Below are 23,434 nucleotides of genomic sequence, written 5' to 3' on the forward strand. Positions count from 1 at the left end.
TTTGTGTCCAAGTAGCAAATGGTAGAGTGTGACTTGTAATATATATATTTGTGTTTTAAACTTTACATGAAGGAGAACCACAGAAATGGAAGAAAACTATTTCCCTTTCTATGGAGATCCCATTATTTTCTGTTAAGTGGATTTGAGGGAGAAATTTCTTAACTATTCAGATACATAAATATGCAGGGAGATGACTCGTGACAGCTGCAGAAATATCTGACTCTCTTTAAAATATTTTTTAAACCCCATTTGTTTGTGTCTTTTATGCCCCTTCAAAAAATATATCACTGCCAATTTTGTTGATGGTATATACCTAAGAAGCACCAAGCAACATGAAAACATTCAGTGTATCAAATGGAAACAGATGTTTAATAACATGTAATGAAATTTATTCACCTGTTTATGTGAGTGCTGCACATGTTTGATGGGTATAACTATTTATTAAACAGCTTGCCCATGTGTTGCCAAATAGTGGATTAAATTCTAGTAAGTCTGCTTAAGTAGCTCTATGCTCATGAATATGACATGTAGTCTATTTACACCTTTCCAACTGGGTTAAAATGTCAAAAAGATGTATTTTTGTAATATAAGTACCTCAATTCTTTTTGACATTATTTTTTGTAGCTCATTTTATATGCATATCTTTCTTTTATATTATCATCATGATGGCATTAATTTGGATGTGCAAATTAGCTCTTCATGATGTTGTCATGTCAGCATCTGGATTCAAGATGTGCTGTTTCATAAGCATCACATCCTATTGCATTTCATCAGAGAGTCCCCCTTTCCTAATCTAATTATTCATGAGGAACCTTGGGGATTGTGCTAATGGGCATCTGAAGCTATAAAGAGTAATGAAAGTGGTTGTGTTACTGCTATGCAATTAAGTGTATATAGAATACCATTCATATAATTAAATTCAGAATTTTTACCACTCTTTTTCTCCTTTATAGTACATTAATTATTTCTCTGAAGTTAAAAATAATACTAATGGCGTTTAAGAGCTTTTTACGAGAGTTGTAGCATTTATGGTCACAAGTTGATTTTGCCTTTTATTTTTAAAGGCCTTCAGCAAATAAGTAGCCAGTTGTATGAAATTATTTTTATGGATTTTTCACGTTTCATGTGAAATTTGAACTGCTGGGAAACTGAGGGGGGGATGTGCTGTGTGTTTCCCATTTAATATTCTGTCCATTGGTTTGATTGGGTGCAATACACATCATGCTGCTGCTGCTGGTAATGGGTATCAGCAGTCATTGCAATTTGTAAGTTCAGCATGACCTTTGGTCTGGGCTCAGTTTTCTGTCTTTGTTCATTTGGAGTAAGTGTTTTGATGAATGAAGATAAAGTATTTAGATCAACTAGTCAATATGTTTTCCGCTGATAATTCCATATTAATAAGTGCTGATGGTTAGTATCTTTAAGGTCTACTGACAATCTGATTGAAATCAATGGCAGTTTTGCCTCATTTAGTTCAATGGGAGCAAGAATGAGTCTTTAACCAGCAGAAAATTATAAATGCCAATCTCTGTTCATGTGTCATTCAGTATGAACAAGAGTTTTTATGCTGCTGTCAGGCTGAAAAAAGTCCTTTTCTTTTTTGATAACAAAGCTGCATTTAGCTGAAGTAATCCCTAGGTAGCCTGTTAGAGGTGTTCCAGCTTTGTTATTTCCAACAATAGGGAATGTGGCCACTCACTGATTCTACTTAAGTAAGTGGTTGCTACTGCTCAAAATAGCTTCGGAGACTGCTGTGCTGCTAAAATTCTGCTGCAGACATCCTGCATTAACCTAGTTATCTTGAATTTTCATGTGAAATTCTGACTTTATTTTAATGCTGTGGAGTACATGGTATTAAATACGTTGTGCAGTTCCTTTTTCTAGAACACCGGTGACGGCCATGATGTTCCATGGCAATGAAGAGACCAGGGATTGTGAAAGTATCCTCCATCTTTGATTATACACAGCCAGTTGGGATCTCGTCCTATGTTCTGGACTGCCTTCCTTTTCTTAACCGTAAAAATCCCACTATAGTTTTAAAATCGCTCATCTGTGTAGTAGCCTACTACAAAACTGAGTGGTACCTTCATAAAACAACTCTTCCAGGGTATCCTCTTAGTTTTGTTCCCAGGAGAAATGAGCTGTGAAGTTTGAATGAGAGTTTAATAGGTCCAGGTCCTGTCTGACCAAATGACAGAATGTCAGAGGGGGACTGACAGCTTCTCTCTAATCATCGCTATAAAAGCAAAAGGAGAGAAGAAAGAGGGAGGAAAGTGCACAGAAAGCCTGGTCTCTCGCCTAGATTTCCCGATTGCTTAGGGCTTTAAAGGTCAAAACCAACACCTTAGGTTAGTACCTCCTTAATTACTAGGAGACAACCTTAGAGCACATGCTTTTGGCATTACTCAGCAAGCAAGTGTCTGCACTCTACATGAGTTTGTGCTTTAAAATATTCTTAAAGTTCAGCAGTATATTGGTAGGTCATTAATCTACCCTTGCAAAGGCAAGTAAGTTTTGCTTCCAAGAGAAAAAGTTATATTCATCTTACTGTCTGTGCAAAGTACTTGTGGTGCTTGGTCATATCAGCGATCTGTAAAGTCAGGTTAACACTGCCAGATTTTGTACCATGATTAAGGATTCTGATGCAATGACTGGCAAATTTTCTAGCCATTTTCTGCAGTTGACCACTGCTGTTCCCGTTTGCTCTTGTATAGTACTCGGCATTGCTTTCACATACCTCCTAAGTGTATTCTCTGAGATGACAGATATGTCTGAAAATCAGTAAATGAGAAAAGAAAACCTTCAATCCATTCAAACAACCTTTTTTTTTGTCGGTTGGTTGTTGGTTTTCTTTTTTTTTTATTTTACAGTGGTAAATTTTATATTTTTTTTTCCTCTGGTAATTTATGTTTTTCCACATTATTTTGGTTTCCTTTGATTACAGGGTAAAATCCTTAATTCTCTGCACTAATGTATTAAATAGTGACCAGTTGAAATAACATTCTCATTAGCTATTGGTTGCTTCCTAGTCTCCCTATTACTTTTGCATGTTTGTGTTTTTCTATGTAAACATGAAAGTAATTGTGTAGAACAATTTAGAACAATAAAAGATCTGATTTTGTATTCCTGCCTAGTGTGTACATGTCTTTACTCATCCAAGTAATCCTGGTCAATGGACAGTGTTTCTGGATATTCACCTAAAAATTTAAATAAAGCAAGCCTCTGCTTGAACCTCACATGTGGTTAGTAATTGCTTTGTTAGGCTTCACTTCTAATAATATTCTTTTGTTCTTGCACTTTATATACAAATTATTATTTTAATGATCCTTAAGTTTAATTTTGTGCAAATCAGATATGGGGGGGTTTGCTGCCCATTTCATTGTCAAATCAGTTTCTGTCTCTCCCTTTAAAGCCAATTTCAACACACAAGTTCAAATCCCTTAGATCAAGAATATGCTCATTTACAAAGATTATAATTGATTCTTTGGCCCTGTTTTTAATACTTTGCACTGTAAATGACATCCCAGTGGAGAATAATCATCATACAGATGTTTGAAAGCTCCTTCCTGCCGAGTATGGTAATTGAAGTCTATAAAGTGTCATCAGACTGCACGTTGTTTCTAATTAGTACAAGGCTGTTTCTCTTAGCTTTGTATAGTTTTACTGGCCTCTTTCCTTCATTATTTTACCAGCTGGCTCGTAAATCTTGTCAGTTACTCAAAAAACAGATGAAAAGCATCAGATATTTCTGGGTGATTCATAGTGTCTTGCTTTCCTTTATCAAAAATACCAATTTTTATATGGTTTGGTGCTGACTTTCTGAAGCTATCAGTATACTTTTAGCTCCAAGTGGCCAGGTACCACTCTGACATCTTCTGAAAGACTGATCATCTCACATCATCAGGAGAAACATTAGTGCAACCATAATTTTCTTTCCTCATAATAGGGCCTTTATGATAATGATTCTCATTTGTCTGTTTTCTGAAAAAGGAACTTTTTTTAGTGGCTGCTTGATGGTTGGATGTTTATGGCAGACAGTTTCCCAGGGTATACTTGCAACAATCAACAGTGGGATGGAAGTGGGCAGACAAACGAATTTCTTCTATTGAAAGGAGCTCACAAATCCGTGCAAAATCACTGGGAAAAGAAGCTTTGCTGCCCATTTCGGCTTCCCTGTGTGAGTGTACTCGGGTACAGGTCAAATCCTGAGGTCCTTACTGAGGGTTGGATTGTGCCTCCAAAACGGTACCTCCCTCTGGTAGGTTAGTTTAGCCTAAAGTAGTGTATGTAAGTAGTATTTCCTCATGTCTTTCTGCAAGCTCTTTTTGCCGTAAATAATCTGGGAGTTTATAGGACTTTAGAAGAGAGACTGAGGTAAAGAATTTGCAGGCCCTAACTGCTTTCTTCAGGCATCCGTTCTAAGCATGGAAGACTGAAATAAGAGCTAGCTCCCTTTGTGATAAGACTCTGAGGCAGGACTCATGATGATTTTTTTTGTTTGTTTTTTTTTAAGGTAAAATTTGTATTTCTCCCTTACATGTGGTGAATGCCTTGTCTGAATATTCAGGTAGCACGTCCAAAATTTGTTATGATGCATGACTTACACAATTTCTTGTTGATTCCAATTGAATGACACTCCAGTAATGTAAAAGTCCACATTTTGCTTGGAAATTGAGGAAGTTCAGCATCCTGAGGAAATAATTTTGTTTCTAAAAATTTCTGTGTTTGAGAAGAAAACAATATGCAGCAGCTGTGATCTGGAGAAGGCCTGTAGTGTAAATAATTACAGAACTCCTCCTTACTGGTTTCAGTGGAAAGTATACTTAGTACTTACAATATATTTAATACAATATTGCTTCACACTGGACCCTCCACTTAGTTCAAAGCACGTGTAAAGCAAACCTCTTTCTCACATGAATTAGCTGCTAATTGTGCAAGCTCATATGAGGCTATGAAACTAAAACCAGCATGTATTTGATCTGAGGTGATGTTTCTAGCAAAGTGCAGTGGTGTGTTGGTTTATGAAGTAAAAAGAGTTTGTTTGCTACTTTTCTGATAAGTATTGCATCACTTAGGGATAACAACGTGAAATAAAAATATTGTAGTGAGCCAGTTTCTTCCAGGGTTAAAAATGGTGTCTGGGTCTGCATCTGTCCCCTTCACTGCAGTGCGAGGCCTGGCAGCAACGGCAAGCTGGTGCCGGGCCTGGGGAACGCCACGTCTCTCTCCACTCCACCAGCCTTTGGCAAATTTTCCAGCATCTACTCTGCGGTTCTGATTTGGGTAAAACTTTCCCCTTATCACGGTCCTTTGAACAACTAACCAGTGTGTTTCTCTACTGCTTTGCCTCGGAGAAACCTGTCCACGCCTTTTCTCTTCATTCTGTATTTAACGGATATGTCAGCATTGCTTAATGGAGGATGGTGAAAAGGTATGTTTTGTAGTTAGCTCTGAACGTGGCAGTGTGTCCTGACAGCAGCGATGTCTCGGGCACGCTGTCGCGCTAACGTTGTTATGTTGGCTCTGATGCCAATTCAGTCAGTGCTAGCTCAGATACTCCTCTGCAGTGCTCTTCTGCAGTGCATAAATACACCCTCATGCAAACAAAAATTCAGAAGCATCTCAACTACATATCCATCATTTATAATTATAGTGGGATTAAAATAGACTTGAGGCTTCAGTTGGCCTCATGCCTCAGAACTGCTGTATTGCAGCAAAGGCCGCTCTGCTTTGAGAGCACAGCAACAATTACTGTGGACTGCGTTTTAACAACCAGCGATGATTGCAAGGCACAGCTTCAAGGATAATCAGAGGGGGTTGGAAGCCTTGCACTTCTTTCAGGGGCTTAGATGTCTAAATGTTATCTGTGTGGGCTGCAAATTAGCAGCTCTCAAACTATATGGCTCCGGGAGGTATGGCCTTGGGGAAGGTGCCTGCAGATTCATGAGACATCACCATACGCTTTGAAGCCCCCCTGATCTGGGGAGGCTCCTAAGAAAATTCCTCTAGGTCTGTCTTTGTAGAGGAGACAGAAATCTGACCTACTGATGTTTGTTTTTCCAGTCTATTTTGTTTTTAGCTTTTCAGCTTTAGTGGTATGCTGGCAGAAGCTATATTTTGCATTTAACCTTTTGATGAAGAAGGAATGATTGCGCTCAGTGTTAGAACATGATAGGCTTGAAGCTTTGAAGTCCATGTTCTCCAGCTGTGAACACAGTGGGAACGGTCTGAGTTCCCACTTGCAATATGGTATTATTGTACTGGAAAGAGCTTTCAGGGCTGTTCTATGTAATTACTGGGTTACCTGCATGCTGCTACATTCCTCAGAGTAGGAAAAAAACCTGAAATTGCCTGACCAGCAAACAATTGCCATTTTAGACACTGTCCGTAGCATTCGTAATATATGCTGATCTAGTCTTGTTACGTAATTGATCTCCTTTGAGAATATCCCAAAACAGGAATGTTTATTTCCTGAGGCCATTAACAGTGTTTGAAGTTTCTTTATCAGACACAGGCTGGGGAAAGGTGCATTGATTTTTAATATCTTCTGTTCTTTAAGTAATTTTTTTTAATGAGCAATTACAGAAATATGATGCATTTAAACTTGAAGGCAAATTTATCATTGGGTTTTGCACACTCCAGCTCTCTAGAATTCAATTTTTCAGGGCCAGGAGTTCCTCTAGTTCCTGACATAATAGGGTGATTTAGCATGCTCTTCATTTTAAGTACATGAGTAATTCCATCTTTGCTCACATTTATATAGTTGGATACATATATGTGTATATATATATATATATATAAATAAAGACTTTGGCCTTTCATGAACTGAATCTTATGAGATGAGCTTTTAGACCATGTAAAGTTGTGCAAGCCACTACTAAATTTTTATAATCTTTCCACACTCATATCAAACCTTGAAGCAGGAGGGTTGATAGTGAAGCTGATACAGAACGGTTGTCCTGTTCATTTTTAGACCAGTTTAGGAGCAGCATTTGGTGTTCTATCAGTAGCAGTAACCCATGTTAACACCAAGAAATCTTATTTTTCTGGTCTTGGGATCATGATATAAACTTGCTGAAGAGATCTTGATGCAAGCAAGAAGAACTAATTGTGTGATCTTCAAGCTTGGCCTTAGTTTACACACTTAAGCCAGCCGCGCTACCTGGGTAATTCTGAAAGGTCACAAACACTGATTTCAAAGGATGTTTAGAATGTATCTAATATATTATAATGTGCGTGATCTTCATCAAAGAAGTATTAGGCACTCCCAGAAGTCCCACAGTTATATGATCTTGTGACAGACCCAGAGGCAAATTCAGAGTTGTCAGCTGAATTGCCTTTGGATCCTGCCAAGCCAACAGATGCTAATGTTAGATGAGTATCTATATGGCTTAGCATCGAGCTCCCATGACAGCCAACAAGCCCTGTGTGTGACCTTAGCTTGCTGGCTCACTTCTGGGAGTCACAGAGGAGATGTCCAGTGATGTATAAGTTAGAGCTGTACATTGCTCACGGTATGTGGATATAGTTTATTTGCATCCTGTAGTCAAAGTGTCCGATCAGTAGATTTAAACGCTGCCATCTACCCTCGTGCGTTAAGACTGAGAAAAGCAGATGTGGTTTGTTTTCCCTGTGCTAGGTTCTAAGGCTCCAGAGCCCCTTGTACTCTGGGAAACCCCAGCCTCTGCTAGTTGTAGCAGAAAACCTCTATATAATTTGACATAGCAGAGTGTGAGTGTTACCCAGTCGACGTGCAACACTGATTCCTATGAGTTGCAGTCACTAAGTACATCTGCCCGAGTAAACTGAATGTTTAGGAGCGCTGCGACCAACTGGCATGGAGGGGCCAGTGCCTATGAGGGGGACATTCCACTGTTCCCAAAACATCGTGGCTGCGTGAGTGCTACCTGTTGAGAAATGTCCCCAGCTTGTGATAACCCCTGAGCCACGCCGAAGTGGTGTTTGGGGGAGAGCTATTTATCACAGCCAAAAGCCTGTCAAGGTCCACTCCTAGCAATTTAACAGTATGAATCATAGCACTGCAAAGCCGAGGAACGTCCTGGAGCTCTCCTTCATTTACAAGCGCCAATATGGCTGTTGTGTCTCTGCTTTCCTTGTCATCACTCTGCGCTTAAAGACTCTGGCTGTAGTCCAGCTCCTAGCTCCAGCCTTTCATGATTTTTAAGATTATATCCCCCCTGCTTCACCCAAAAACCTGCTCAATGGGGCTGTTTCTTCCTTGGCGCATGGTATTGTGAGGCTTTGTTTGTTAGGGCTCCATCAGTATATTCATTTAACAACATGCATACTCATTTGAACTGAATGCAGGAACATTTAAGTCTCTAGACAAGTGGTTAAGAGCTTTATTAAATAGAAATGTTTTGCTGAGCCACAGCCTGGATTATCTGTCACTTAGTATGTGTATAATCAAAACTGCTTCTCTGATCTTGGAGAAAAACTCTGGAGGATCTGTTTCATTTTTTCCTTTGTTTAAAATGGGAATGCTAACATTTCCTTACTGACTTCCTTGGGTTGCTGGGGGGTTTAATGCCAGGAAAGTGCTTTGAACATGAGAACTGCTGTGACAATTACTGAGAGCTTTGCTTCTGGAATTTAATTGCTCAGTTAACGGGGAAAAAAAAAGAAAAGTAGTTCAGAACCAGCTGGCAGTGAAATTCTATTGAATTTTGTATGTAATACATGGGAAATAACATTCATATTGAATCTGATTATTCAGGATTGTATTTTAAATTTTGGATGACTTTTCATTACTCTCTGATATATTTTAAATTAATGATTTTCCTTTAAAATCTAAATATGGGTGGGATTCTTTTTGTCCTTGTTTTATAATAGCCTTTTAGCAAAACTTGATGTTTGCTTATTGTAGATCATTGCAATTATTATGCACAAGCATAATCACTTCTGACAGTGAAAGTAAAATTACTATATTTTAATAATTTGTACACTTTTCATTTTTGGCATCTATTTGCTCCAAAATGAGGGGTGAGGTTCAAGGTCTTTCTGTGCTCTCAGTAAAACCCGGTTGCCTAGCATTTTTAACACTTGGCAGCACCATTTCTAATCTGTCTTTTGCTGGCAGCCAGGCTGTGCAGCTCCTCGGTGGGAAGTAACATGGAGCTGAGCAGAAGCTCCCAGCTCAGGCAGGCTTCCTTCTGTGAGTACCAGTTTGAACCCCACTCTGGAAATTGTAAATACATAATGTGATGTCCATGGCGATTTTTTCCTTTTTGCCCTTCAGTGTTGGTTGGTAAGAGGAGCGGACTGGCACATTTCCTAATTGCGCTAACGTTTATTAAAGTGGAGTGTTTCAAGCCAGTTGCTGAATCCTTAGCTTAGATGACTGCCTCATCTGACAGCAAACACAGAAAGAAAGAAAGAAATGTCCGGCTGCACTTTTTTCTTTTTTTTTTTCCCCCAGAAATCTCAGAAGAGTAAATTACTAGCATGTGTTACACAGTGTAAGCTGTGAAGAAGCTTTTAGGGGATGTGATGTTTAGAAGCTTTCCGTGCATATCTTTATGCTAAAAAAGAGACTGATCTGCAGTGTTTTCTTAGTTTTAAGTGTTGCTTGTAAGAACACCTATGAGCAGTGTTACCGAATGGCTTAGATTTACCGAAGGTGAAAGGCTTTCTAGTGAGTTTTCCAGTTTGTTCGGGTTGAACAGGATGGAGGGATCAGTGCTTCCCAGGCTTAGCTGCTTCGGACATCCCCAGCGGCCGAGGTACCTGCTGGTGGCAGGGCTGGAGGCAGCCCCTGCCTGCCTGTTAGTGTACAGGCAGGACTGCCAGGCTCACAGCACTGAGAGGCTGCTCGGTTACTGCAAGTGATGCGGTACCACTATTTGGGAGCCCCTAAATATGTATTAAAAGGAATTGTAGCAAGCTTTTTATCAATCCACTGACTATTTCAGATTATGAAGGCACAAAGCAGTGCACTTAGTGACTTCAGCAAGGATAATAAGTAACATTATAAGTAATAACAATAAGTAACATTAATTAGGCATTCTGCAGAACTAATGACTGAAGCTTTGCAAGGTCTTGCTGATCTAAGCAGGTCACCTTGAACATGAAGAAACTGAAGTGCATGTAAACTGTAGCCAAAATTTTGAGAAATGTGTCCTAATTTTCAGCTACATCACATCTGACAAATGTTCCTTGACCTTATTTACTACTGAAGTAGTAGGAAACTTTCCATTTACCTCAGTGGGCAGAAGGTTAAGTCTCTCTGGCCTCTTTTCCTGGAGGCCTTGTACTCTGCAGGAGGGAGATGGGTGCCAGAACCTCTGAAATAAGGGCTTTGAGCTTTTAAATTAGGAATAAAAGGGAGGGGGGGGTGTCACTTCATGAAAAACTGAATCTCAGTGACTTGTATTCAGTATGAAGTGTTTTTTTAGCACAGAGCACAGAACCCAGATAATCTATTTTACGTATTTGTCCTGTACGCAAAGAAATTTTTTTCACATTGACTGTGCTCAGTGCAATGGTTGGGTGTCATTTCCTGATTTTCGAATTTGAGAAATACAGCTAGAAATTAGCATGTGATTAAAAAGCTGTTCAAACATTTTCTAAGCTCTTAAAATAAATACATACAAAAATATTGGAGAAAAAACCCAACTCTATTAAAGCTCGAGGCTAGAAACAGTAAATCACAGTGGTCATAGGTGCTCATAGAGGGGGTGCAAATTTTGGATTTGGTTTTTAGATTCTGTTTCAAGTGAATTCTCTCTCTGAGTGAGCACTGAACCTACATTCAAATGTTCTGAATGGGAAGGTGCTTTCCTTGGTCCCTGAGGATATACAGATACATGGACCTGTGAAACTCAGCAGTATTGTGATGGTCTCATGATCAGCCAGGGCTGAGGCAGGCTACTGAGTTGTGTACATGTAGCATTTCTAAAATCCAAAAGTTGGAGATTAAAGATGGAAAAAAGGGAAAGATTTGCTCAGTGCTTGCCAGGATTTGAGGTTAGGAATTTTGTTGCTTCCTTTTTTTTTTTTTTTTTAACTATTATTTACTACCATCCCCAGCTGAAGTGTTCTTGTTTCAAGCAGCCTTTCAAGAGCTGTTCAGCATTCAAACCTGTGGTTTTGGATTTCACATCAGGAAGAGATTGTTATACTTGGGAAGAAAGGTGATATGTAGCCCGATTAAACTTCCTTGTTCTTGCTTGACAGGATTAAATGGGGCTGTTTGGATTTTACCCTCGATATATTTGTGCTTGCTAGCAATGAAGCCAGGCAAGGTGTCAGTTAGGAAAACAACTACCTGAAGCGTAGTGGACACACATCTCTGGATTTCATTCTGTTATTGATTGATCACCTTGTTTCACTGATCCCTGAAGCACTTACACTATTAGCATCGATGTTCAAAGTTTGCTTTGGCCAAAATCAGCTCCTGTTGTGTTTTGCATTGCCATAAATCTAACATGGAGCAAACACTTACCGTTTTGCAGCACAAACTCCATCAGGTTTTAAAGCCATAATAAACAAGAAAAAAAGCAAAGCAAAAGATTTGCCAGGGTGACAGATAATCCCAGGGGCAAAGGGGCAGCTAGATCCTTCATTTCAAACTACTTTCTTATCTTCTGCTGTGGCATTTCCTTGTGCTTTCATGCTTTCTCAAGCTCTTGTGTGCACGTGCTCTCTCAGGCATACTCTTTTGCGTCCTTTCCCATGCTCTTGCTCTTTTTAACATGTTCACATGCTCGCTCGCTCTCCATCTTGTGCATCCTTGCGCTCTCTTTTTCTCTCATCTGTCCTTCTGATATGGCCACCCAACTGTGTACTGGCTTGTATCCTCTGTTGTTTTGGTGACTTGGAGACGTGATCAGATAGTTTGTGTGTAGGTCAACAAAATGTCTTGTCTACCAGTAGAGTGGAGTTGGCTTTCTGGTGTGTTGGCTTTTAGCATTAAGTTTCTGACACAGCCAAGATGGACAGTGTAATGTGTGAGATTTTGCATTGTGTTTACTTGAATTTTGAGGGGTGGTTTCTGGTGTCATACGATCCCTGGATCCAAGATGGTGAATAACACTGCTATGAAACAGAATGAAAGTGAGTTACAGAGCTTGCTGCTTCAAGTAGGAGATTTTTCTGTTGTCAAGGGTCTCTCTGCCAGCTACTTCAGAAAAGAAAGATTCATCTGACCCTCATATCTTTGAGGTTTTGCATACCTTGTTTTCTGTCTGCTTGAGGAAACCTTTGAAACTTCAGCTTAAAAAAAAAGGAAGCAGGCTTTTGCTTCCCATCCATTTTTTTCTCTCCCCCCACCCCCCCTTTTTTTTTTGTCCAAGTCTAAACTAAATTCTGACAACACAGCTCACTGTAATGGCCTTCCCTTCACACGAGATCCTGTAATACTGCTCCTCTTTTATCTAGCATTTGTCCTTTTGTTTTATGGCTCTCTTTGTTGCAAGCTTCTTTGTTGTTTCTTCCAGATTATGCTCCTCAGGGACGTTTCGTATCAGTATGACTGAACATTGCTTGCAGCCATGCCAGATTGTGCTGCGATCTTATTGGATTTCACAAACCAAGGTTAGGCCAGGTCAGAACTTGGTTGAAATAACATAGACTACAAGATTGCCTGCTAGCCACTGGGAACACGCACAACAAAAACCTGACCTAGATGCTGATTCAGTCAGCTCAGGCTGGCAGTGTTGCCACGCTGATTGTGGTGGATGTGATATAAAGGAGAAGTTCTGACCTATTCTGGCTGGCAGGATTTCACAGCTTTTTTTTTTTGAGAAAAGTACTGATGTTAATTCCAGTGTTCTGGCCCATTCCAAATCCTTTCATTCTCTATCAGGGTTACACTGCAATTCAACAGAATATTATATTCTCTGATCTTCTTTTCCCTGTACCGTTGCGTGATGTTGTTTGCCCTCAAAACTTGCTACTTCTGTCCAAAAAGCTGCATTTCTGTGCTGGGTGAAATAGTTTTGAAATTTTCTTTGCTTTCCTGATCTTCTGAAGCAAAATAAAGGATACCAGGGCCTTCAAATGAAAGGCCTCAGAAAGGTAGAAATTATTAGTAAAAGTAACATACAGAAAATTATAGTTGAGCTTTTTGTAGAGTTACTTGAGGTTTCTGACCAAAAGACTGTATGAAGATGAGTAAGTATGTTCAGACTTTGCTTTACTGAGTGCATACTAGGTGGAAAATGGCATGCAACTATGCTAGAGTGCCCCAAAATGATGCGAAGATTATTATATGGATAAGGCTTTTCTAATTATTGTAAAGGTATTGGGACCTGTTTGTGTTATATAGCAATAAGCTATTAAAAACCCTTAAAATAAACCTGTAAGAGGCTAGAAAGTGAACATCGAAAAGTATGTGATGGTGTGAAATAAAGGCCAGAATTAATTTGGGCTACGCGTACCAACCTTTGTTTCATCCCACCCCACACTGAGCCCTGAGGGAGCGCTGCTGGAGGGTTCCTTTGCCTGCATCTGTCCTGGAGCTATACTCATGAAGTTGAGAGAAGAGCAGTACAATCAGCTAGAGATATCTTGATGTGCACAGATGTACATCGATAGACTTAGATCTATTAGAAAAACTGAATATATCTGGCTAAGCAGCAGCTGTTGGGTACAACATAGCCATTAGGCACATTTAAAGAGTGTAAATTGTGAAGCTGCAGAGGAATTAGTTAATGAGGTACAAAAGGGCAGAGGTGACTAGGAGTCAGGGGATGAAATACTTCAGACTGGATCAGGAAAAACTTCCTGTCAGTTTAAGCTCTAGAGTGATGTGGTGTCTTTCTGTGACTATGTAAAATTAGTCTGGGGAATGAAGTCTGTAATGCATCGTACCTGCTGGAACAATTTGCTGTGGCAGGATGTGGAACAGGTGACCAGGTGTATACCCCCCTGCAGTATTTTCATCTTTTGGAGATTTTTGGTTTGCTTTTCTCAGCCAGTGTCTGTATTTTGAGTGTCCAAGTTTTGCTTTTTAACTGAGTGAAAATGTTGAGCATCATGACTTTTAAATCCAAGTTTATATACATTTCTGCATAGACAAAATGGGGAATTTAAAAATGGCGTAGGAAGATTAATAGTGGATAAAAGTTGGGATTTGCAATCTGATTGGAAACATTTGCCCATTGGCATTGGGGTTACCCATAATTGTTCTTAATAGGTAAGTTATCTCTGTCTCTGATAATCCTAATCGTAGTGCAAAGCTTGGCACTGCCAGCAGAGATATGGAAGGTGTAGTGCAGAAGAAGGCTGGAAGGAGTCTTTCATCTCTGCCATCCCTTGCCAAGGGCTTACTGTACATGCAAATTCATCAGCTCTTCCACTGCGGAGCATTTATATATCCTGGAGAGGGTGAAATCTGGTAGTTAATTGCTCTGTACACTCAGGGGCCCATTCTCCAATGGAAGAATCTGCAGCATGGGACCATAGTGGCTGATATTGCTACGGCATTAATAAATACGTAGGGGAACGTTCTGCAGAAGGGTATGAAGAGCTTTGTTGATTGATTCTGTTCCTACCTCCTCTGTCTTAGGATGAGCCAGCCTGGCTAATCTTTTTTATGAAAACAGCATGACTAATGTTCGCCTGCTGAACAGATATGCTGGATAAGATTTTTTTTTTTTTTTTTTGGCTGTTGTTTTCAACTGTTATTTACAGGATCAATAAAAGTGATTTTCAATTCAAGGATAATTTTTTACCAACAAGCTGCATAGCCTCTAAGGTCAGAATATTGGATCTGCTCTTTTTCAGAACAACTTAATTTAAAAATGATAGGTAGTTTCCAGTTCAGAATTAGTTTTTCTAATAGAAAGAAGGGATGCATCTCTAAGAAACACCTTGAGGGAGAGAGAATTTTGCCTCAGAACAACATCATTACGCACTGCCCACAGATACTGAATGTTTTAGCCGCTTTGCTTTAAACTATAATCACCTAACTGCACACAATATTTTAATGGCAAATGCAGAGTTGTTTTATTATGAACCTGGTTCAGTTACTGTTGAAGTCTGGGCAAATACTCCTGTGGACTTTACTGGGCATTGGCTGATGCCCTCTGTAAAGTGCAATATAACGTTTTGTGACCATAGAGAATAGTATTTCATGCCATTGCGGAAGTATTCCAGGCCAATAGCAAGTGTATTCACACGTATCAGCTCAAATGCCATTCATTCCTTTTGCACAGTTATTTTATATGATTCTTTTGTGACCTGTTGAGAAAATCATGTATATATTACACATGCGCATGCATACACACACAAATACACACGTATTTTAATAGATATTACATTCCTCCCCTCTGCGTTTACCCTTCTCCCTCATTGCACACTTGAGAAAAATGCAATTTTTTTAGACCAAACTCAACCCATGCCAAGCCCCAGAGCATCACCAACCATAAGCAGAGTCTCTCTACTCTTCCTGTACTCTAATAAGACTAGGACTTTTGGGGTTATTACCTATAAAACACACAGTCTGTGGAAGTCCACTTAAAAATCAAATGCCATTAACTCTGAGAAGCTTTTGGTTCAGACCCAAAATATTGTAAGTCGTCATGTTCCATCTTCCTCCAAGTCTACACATCCATACATTTTATTCAGCAAAAAAGAAAATGACATACACGCTTTATGATTTCCCCCTTCCTCCTATATATATGTGGTGCGTGGAGGAAAAAAAGAGGAAGGTTTGTTTGTTTGTTTGTTTTTGTTGGTTTTTTTTAGACAGAACAATTTGATGGTGAAGATTTCTTAAAAAAATTAAAAGATTTTTTTTTTTTACCATGATTAGGGTAAAGTTTTCCTTTTTTAGATGGTGAATTGTTTATAATGTTCCAGTAAGAATCTTTTGGATGGCTGTGTTGCTGATGAGAGCTACTGGCAATAGAAGCTTTCTAACACTCAACTGCTAGTCTATTAAAAGAATAATAGGAACAGATGTTTTCAATTCATAAAATGTATCAAGTAAATGGTACATCCACTTGTTATTTCAATTCCTTTGAATTTTAGTGAACTCATTTGGGGCTAGGTTTTCAAAAGAGCTTAGCCCACTGTCGCCTCATTGTTCTCAGTATAAACTGATGGATGATGAACGTGTTTGAAAACCACAGCTTTTCATGCCTGAAGGGGAGCTGCTAACTACTGACGCTTCTAAAAATCTGGCCCATGTTTCTGATGAGTGAATACTGATCATTATAGAGGATTCATACATGCAATCTCTGAGTAATACCCTGCATTTGTCTGTGATTGTATATATGATGGCTTCTTAATTTACTATTGCACTAGGCATTTTAATTTAAATTATGCTAATAGTGTAGGATTAACTGTGGATTATGATTCTAGCATTTACTATCATACAAACAGAAGAACCAGTTCTTTTGCTTCTACAGTCTTTCTCCCTTCTCATCCTGATGTATAGTAATTTGTACTCAAAGACTGGCCTCAGGTTTTGATGAGGTTTCTTGTCTAAGCTGATGCAATTGCTTAGGGAAAGGGAGTTGTTGAAAATTAGAAAAAGAAGAGACTGGGATCTTTTTATCTTCTGATGACACATTTTTATGGTGCTGAAATGATTTACTGAAAACGATGATTTGAATAAGCTCTTGCCAGCATTGCATGGTGAGGAGTTCTGGTTTTGCCTTCATTCTTCTGTGTTAGGACAGGCTACATGTACTTTGCTTGTGCACTCTTGGCTCAAACACATATTTGAGAAAACTGGTGCTAGGGGGTTATATTAAAACCCTCATAAAGGGTGAAGAATAAATAATACATGCAACAGGACTGAGATGTTATGTTGGACCTTGCTAGAGGAAAGAGCAGGAGGCCAATGCTGTTGCTATCTCCAGTACTGAAAAAAGCTTTGTAGCAGCCTGAGATGGCTCTTCTTGAAGCATAACCTCTCCTGAGATCTCCTCCACTCCCCAAACTGCAGATGTGCTGGAAACATAAATTTGCCTCGTTATGTTTGCACTTGTTTCATTGTGTAGCAACCTCAGATTGTAATGGCATGCAGTCTGTTTGCATTAGTGACTTGCTGTTGAATTCATCTGTATTCCTTCAAATCCCTCATTTGTTGCATTTTTTGTGGAGTGATTGATATTTCTAATGCCTTTGTGTTGTAGTAGCAGTCTAAAATTTGCCTTTTTTCTCTTTTTCCCTCCAGCTGATATTATTTCTACAGTTGAGTTCAACCACACTGGAGAACTGCTGGCTACTGGTGACAAGGGGGGTCGGGTTGTTATATTCCAAAGGGAACCTGAGGTATGTGAGTTACCAACGTAGTCCTTAATAGCTTGCTAAAACCTGGCTTTATTTTTAATACTTTAATTGGATGTAACTAACAAACTTGTTTATAATCTCAAGATTCAGTAGAACAGAATGTCACCTCTTTGGAAGGGGAAGTGAAAGAGGGTAAGGAACTTTTACTCGGAAGTTTGCTGTCCCAAACAAAAATGCTTCAAAGATCCAAAACTCTAAGCTAAGAAAAAAACAGGTTGTTTTTGTTTTACTTCTACATTGATTTAATAGCTTTTGCCTGTTTGATGGAACCATTCCATTTAAAACAATGCCTTCGCTGTGACACCTTGATGTTTCACTTTTAAATTCAGTCCATCTGCAGTATCTTTTGTAGAAAGCTTTCCTGAATAATTGACTTTTTTTTAAACATTCTGCCTTTTATTAAATGTTGCTTCAATACTTACAGAAAATTTCATTCCTGTAGAAACAAATATGTCAACATTATGTTTTAAATAAGAAATTGAATTACACTTTCAATATTTTTATATTTATAAGGCTGCTTATACACCTTTCCTAAGCGATGGAGATATATTGCCATCGTAAACCACATTTTTGTTGTTCTTATTCTCCATAGAGTAAAAATGAGCCTTACAATCAGGGGGAGTACAATGTTTACAGCACTTTCCAGAGCCATGAACCTGAATTTGATTATTTGAAGAGCTTGGAGATAGAAGAAAAAATAAACAAGATCAAGTGGTTACCACAGCAAAATGCAGCTCACTCACTTTTATCAACAAATGGTAAGATAGATGAGAGTACATAGGGCATATCAGCATTTTGCTCTTGTGCGTTTTAGTGCTGACTCTATATATTTGTTCATTTTAATCTACTGTTTTAGTAATCCCCTCTTTCAGAGTTTACCGAGACTGTCATACTGACTCTGATATCTGTTGTTTATGTATTTTATTCATAGTCATAGGGTTTTTCCTATTGACTATCCATGGACATTTAGAGAGCTATCCATTTTTGCTATTAATGTGCAGCGCTATCCTGAAATAAATTTTGAGACAAAGGCATCACCTTAGTCAGCAGCTGTGTTTCACTGGGGATTTAGAATTTGTCTGCTGTATTTGTCATAACTTTTATTCTTTGTAGATGTGTAAATGAATGTAGGTGAGAGAGATGAATTTCTTTTTCTTTTCATTCATTATCATCAGAATGGTTTATTTAGGTTCTAAAGAGTTACACAAATCTTTGGAAGGCAGTAGGAATAATAATAGGATATTGATACTGACTCATCTTTTAACATGCTTAAGGCCTATTGATTAAACAAATGCAGTATTATTGCTAAGAGAGGATATGCAGATGTGACATAGGAGGAAGAAACTGAATGGAGCCTAACATGCACAGGTGTCATTTAGGAAACATTTTGACACCCACAACCTTTATTACGGCTGGTGATGCATGAGATGACAATACCCAATTTTAAACCTTAGATCTCATTGTAATCAGAAAAGAATTTTTCTTGTAGAAGTTTGAGCATAATTGGGAATTGCTGATAGAAAAATAGTGTAATCACTTTTGGGAATTGACGCTTTAGGGCAAAGCGATTACTTCTAGTTAAAATTTATAGCAATAAATAATATTTACATTATTTCACAGTAGATAGAAAATTATTTTACGTTTTGTAGTCTGTTTTCCTTAAAGTTGTCTTTTGACTTTTTGGGGGCACTGTTGCAATATTTGAAATGAAACATACCTGTTATAACTAGGTGATTTGTGCTAATTTAATGAGTAGTCAGCTAATTATGCAGTTTGGGAGTTTACTTCTGCACTTCTCCCTTGGTCAAAATATCCCTTCTACTTCAGAAAACTTTAACAATGGGTTCTTCCAAGTGCATGATACAAAAGCAGGTTATTAAAAGTAAACCTCTCCCTTTGCATTTTAAAGTCTGTTTTTGGAAACACTGAGGAATACAGCCAAGTCCTCAGATATGCTGCTTTTACAGTGGCCTTATAGTCCTTTATATCATTTTTCTGGTTGATATTAATATGGGAGGAGAGAAAGGAAGAAATAATCAGTCTTAGTGTTTCTATGGGTTAATCCAGTTGCAGCCAACACTGAGCAAGTCTAGGACCTGGCAAAATACTTTGGCCTCTGTTTTTCCCCCTTCTTAATTCTGGAGCATCCCAGCAGACCTCTTTGTGGTGAGGAGAACAGAAGTGTTGCCACTGGCATAGCCTTTGGATTTTGGCTTTGAATTACAAAACTTTATTGTGTGCCAAGGAGGATTCCTAGCTTCCTGGCACGGCGTGGTTGAAGCCTGAAGATTCACCTCTTGGCATACTCTTAAAGATAGTTTTAACTTTAGGATACAGAAAGTCCGTGCTGAATTCTTTGCTGTTTCACAGATTACCTGTGAGAAGTCATTGACAATGTATATCAATTCCATGCCTATAAAAAGAAATAATAGTATTTTCCCTAAATTGTAGAGAATGAAGGCATTACCTGTCACACATGCTCATATTGGGCAGGTTGTAGAAACATCTTGAGTACTGGTTTATATTTACTAATTTCTGAGCCTGATATTTTAATGCAATTTTTCATATTTTGCTCTCTGGTACTTTAGGATCTAAGGCACAGTTGTGGTCAGAAAAATGAGAACTGTGAAACAGCATCCTTTCTTTCTGCAGGCACAGGTGGACAGTGCCCATTGAATTTGCTGGAAGGAGCATGCCCCGGTTAGGGAACATGAAGGGAGAGTCTGTCTAAATCTCACCCTCAATATATGAGACTTGACAGGTCTGCACCTGCCCAAATCTGTTTCCATCCTTCTAAGGAGGACTTTTGTCTGAGGCTGTTCCTGCACAGGTCACCTCTCTCAGAGGGGATCTTGGTTCCTTTCCAGTTCACGCATTACCAACAAGTCATCAGCTAAGCTTTGATTGCGGCGTCTTAATTAATGGAGGCAGAAGGAAACCACCAAGGCTTTCAAATCCCACTGTGGATTTGCAGTTCTTGCAGTTAGCAAATTTCTGGTTTGCGCTGTAAACTGAACTGATTTTGTAGTATAATAATAAATTACTAGGATTCATTGGTATCTTTTGTACCAGAATATATTGGGACCACTTTCGATGTGAGCTACATTGGGTAGATCAGAATTTGGCCCATACAGATCCTTTCATCTGAGGATTTCAGACTGCTTACCAGACATTAATTAATTTAAACTTCACAACACCCTTGAGACTGAATGAATACTGAACCTCACAGAGTTGTTTCTATATTTTGCAAAATATAAGCATGCTTAGAATTTCTAGGGAGTTTTTAAAGTCCAGAGGCAGATGAAGGAGAAGAAAACCAACACATGTGATACCCTTAACTGCTAATAAAATAGTTTTCACTCAGGAAAGACTTCACTGCTATTTATCAATAGCAGTAAAGTCCAACAATGGAAAATTGTTTGTTTTTTCTTATAATTCATTTTACAATTGCTGTATTTATAAATTTTAGAACAGATAAGCAGGAATACACTATTTACATGTAATAAAAATCCCAAGTGCATGACATGGCCTATATGTATTTTTAGTAATTAATTAATGTGACAGATAAAAATGAAATGTATTGAATATTTAAATGGAGCTTTTTAGTTGCAGATTGAACTAACCTCTTGGTCTGTAGATTGATCAATTGTAATATTTTTGTTGCTTGAAAATTAGCTTGTCAATATCATTAAGAGATGCATAATAGTAAAAACACTCAGAGTAGTGGAGGGATTGATTTTGAAACAAAAAGATGTCAAAGTTAAAGTTGCTATAGAAATGCAAAGTGATTCATGTATTCATATATCCTGCCTTTAAAATGATTTGTACTAGAGTTTGAAAGAAGTATGTGGATCAGCCACACTGGGGAAAGAATTATGTTCTGCTATGTATTTGGGGAACGAGGGGTAAAGGAAGAAAGTGGGACGAAATCAGAAATGATGCAGGAACTGAGGTTAATGAAAGCTGTAGTGGCAGCTGAAGTGCAGAAGCTTTGGAAGGGCTTTGGCTGCTCCATGAACAGATGAGTGAAACAACCGTTAGAAGCTCAGGGACAGATTTTTTGCAGGAGAAGAGTTGGCATTGATTTTTCAGCCTAGGGAGTGTTAAGGTTGGCAAGTTGGGTGCGTGACCAGAGTGGGAGTGGACGATCAACATTAGGGAAATCTGCAGCTTCAGCTACTACAAAAATAAGGACAAACTCCATCGGAAATGTTTAAAACTTCTATTTGTTGGTTTCAGAGGCTCTTTGCTAAACGAGAGGCGTCCTTATTCTATCATCATATGCTTCACCCATCATGAAAAAGGGAGAGATTAGATTTAACTCCATTGCATGTAAGATGAATATATTTTTCTCACCACTTCTCTCTCTGACCCTTACAACACAATTCTCTCAGGTTTTTTGTTCATTATTTCTCAGCTGCTTTCCCTTAGGAGGGAGAAATATCTCATTTTTCACACAACCTTTCATTTGCTGGAGCTCCTGATGTTACACCAATACACCATTGCCCATTCCCACAGTGGGCCAGGCAGGTTATCGTTGGTCTGTATGTCTACTCCATGCTCTTCATGTGCTGTTTATAAGTAACCCAGCAAACTGGCTTTGCAAGATTATTTCCTTGCAAAGTCAAATTGTCAAACTGAGCTTCAGCAGTGAGCATTAAGTGTTTTTGGTCTGTTCTACCTGCAAACTGCCAAGTTGGATATGAGAGCAGCATGTGCTCTACATGCTCTACATGGTCTGTCAGCTGCCAGGAACCTCTGACTCGGTTTGAAGGTATGGGATGTGCTTTATGAGTATTTTTTCTGTTGGCAATATTTTCTGGATGTGCAAAATTAAGTGACCCAGACTGTTTCAGCACAGGACTTGTCTAAACCAAGGTGTAGAAACTTCTTTAAGGAATGTATTGTGAAAGGTGAGTAACCACATTCAGAATTCCTATGCTGACAGTTGTTTGTCTTTTCTTTTAAAGATAAAACAATCAAGTTATGGAAAATTACTGAAAGAGATAAGAGACCAGAGGGGTACAACTTAAAAGATGAAGAAGGAAAGCTTAAAGATCTTTCTACAGTAACATCACTACAGGTAAGCTGCTGTCTTTGTCCAAAATCCAGTTGTTTCTGTACGAAGAAGGTAGTCATGGGTGCTGTCAGTAAAAGATTTAAATATGTACCTAATGCTAAGCATATATATGATTATTCTCATTGAAGTTTTAGCTGACTGGTAACGGTCTTGAATCTGTCACGCATTTTCAAGTCACAAATGCTTTATGATATAGTGACCAACACAAATATGTTTAGAGAGTTTATGTCAGTTTTATTCTTCCTAATAAAATTCTCTCAGCATGACTTAATGTGCTTTCACACAGGATTCTTTAGCCTGGTGTGCTGGAAACATTCTACTTGTAATTAATATTAAACAGTGTTCTTGCCTCATTCAGAGCAACTGAGTTAAAGACGGTACACCAAATTTCCATCTTGTCTTTATTTCAGTAGTATGAAAGAATTATCTCCTATCTGAAGAGTGGGATTTGCAGTAGTCTGTGCTCCAGTGAACGTAATGTGAGGTTCTGCACTGCTGAACAGATGCAGTCATGGAACTCATATAAGTGTGTATGATAACATAATAGATTTTTGCTCTCAGACTTTAATGGCTGAATTCACTCCAGGTGTTTTGGCAAAGGAACTGGCTAAAGGTTAGAACTGGAAGGCTATGTTGTATAGATGCTAGTATTTCTTTATTATTAAAAACAAACAAACAACTCCCACCTCCAAAACAAGCCAATATTGTCTATTGTGAAAAAAGCCTCCAAGGTGTAAAGGTGACTACGTTAATGGAATATTTATCTATTCTGTATGATTAGGCAAACAAAACCATTCCAGTTTGCTTACAGTCTGAGAATTCAAAGGCTGAGCGAACCATTGTTTTGTTCCTTTAGTGGCAAGCTAAACTCAAAGCTTTAACTTTTCTGTGTTCTTCTTTAAACTATTTTGTGGATTGATGTATGATAGATTGTTTCTGATGCATGTTCAACAACATTGAATGGTCTCAGTCATGGACCACAGCCTTACAGTGTTTAATGCTTTACCAATAAATAAATTGACAGTGTCTAGTTATTGAAGCATGACATTGAAGTGACACACAGGGAAATAATGAAGGCGCAATGATGAG

General features: G+C 38.6%; 1 protein-coding gene across 3 annotated transcripts in view; it reads left to right on the forward strand.

The window, feature by feature from the left end:
- PPP2R2C (protein phosphatase 2 regulatory subunit Bgamma) overlaps nt 1–23,434 on the forward strand; it is a 203,417-nt gene that overhangs the window by 125,829 nt on the left and 54,154 nt on the right. For 2 of the 3 annotated variants that reach the window (XM_075499719.1, XM_075499720.1), the window contains 3 exons: nt 17,150–17,247; nt 17,858–18,023; nt 22,236–22,348. In XM_075499719.1, the coding sequence (XP_075355834.1) occupies nt 17,150–17,247; nt 17,858–18,023; nt 22,236–22,348 (377 nt within the window). Of the gene's footprint in view, nt 1–17,149; nt 17,248–17,857; nt 18,024–22,235; nt 22,349–22,803; nt 22,872–23,434 lie in introns of those variants that run through there. The other variant, XM_075499721.1, reaches the window with a different exon arrangement.

The sequence above is a fragment of the Mycteria americana genome, chromosome 4 (assembly GCF_035582795.1).
Source record: "Mycteria americana isolate JAX WOST 10 ecotype Jacksonville Zoo and Gardens chromosome 4, USCA_MyAme_1.0, whole genome shotgun sequence".
Taxonomy (NCBI): Eukaryota; Metazoa; Chordata; class Aves; order Ciconiiformes; family Ciconiidae; genus Mycteria; species Mycteria americana.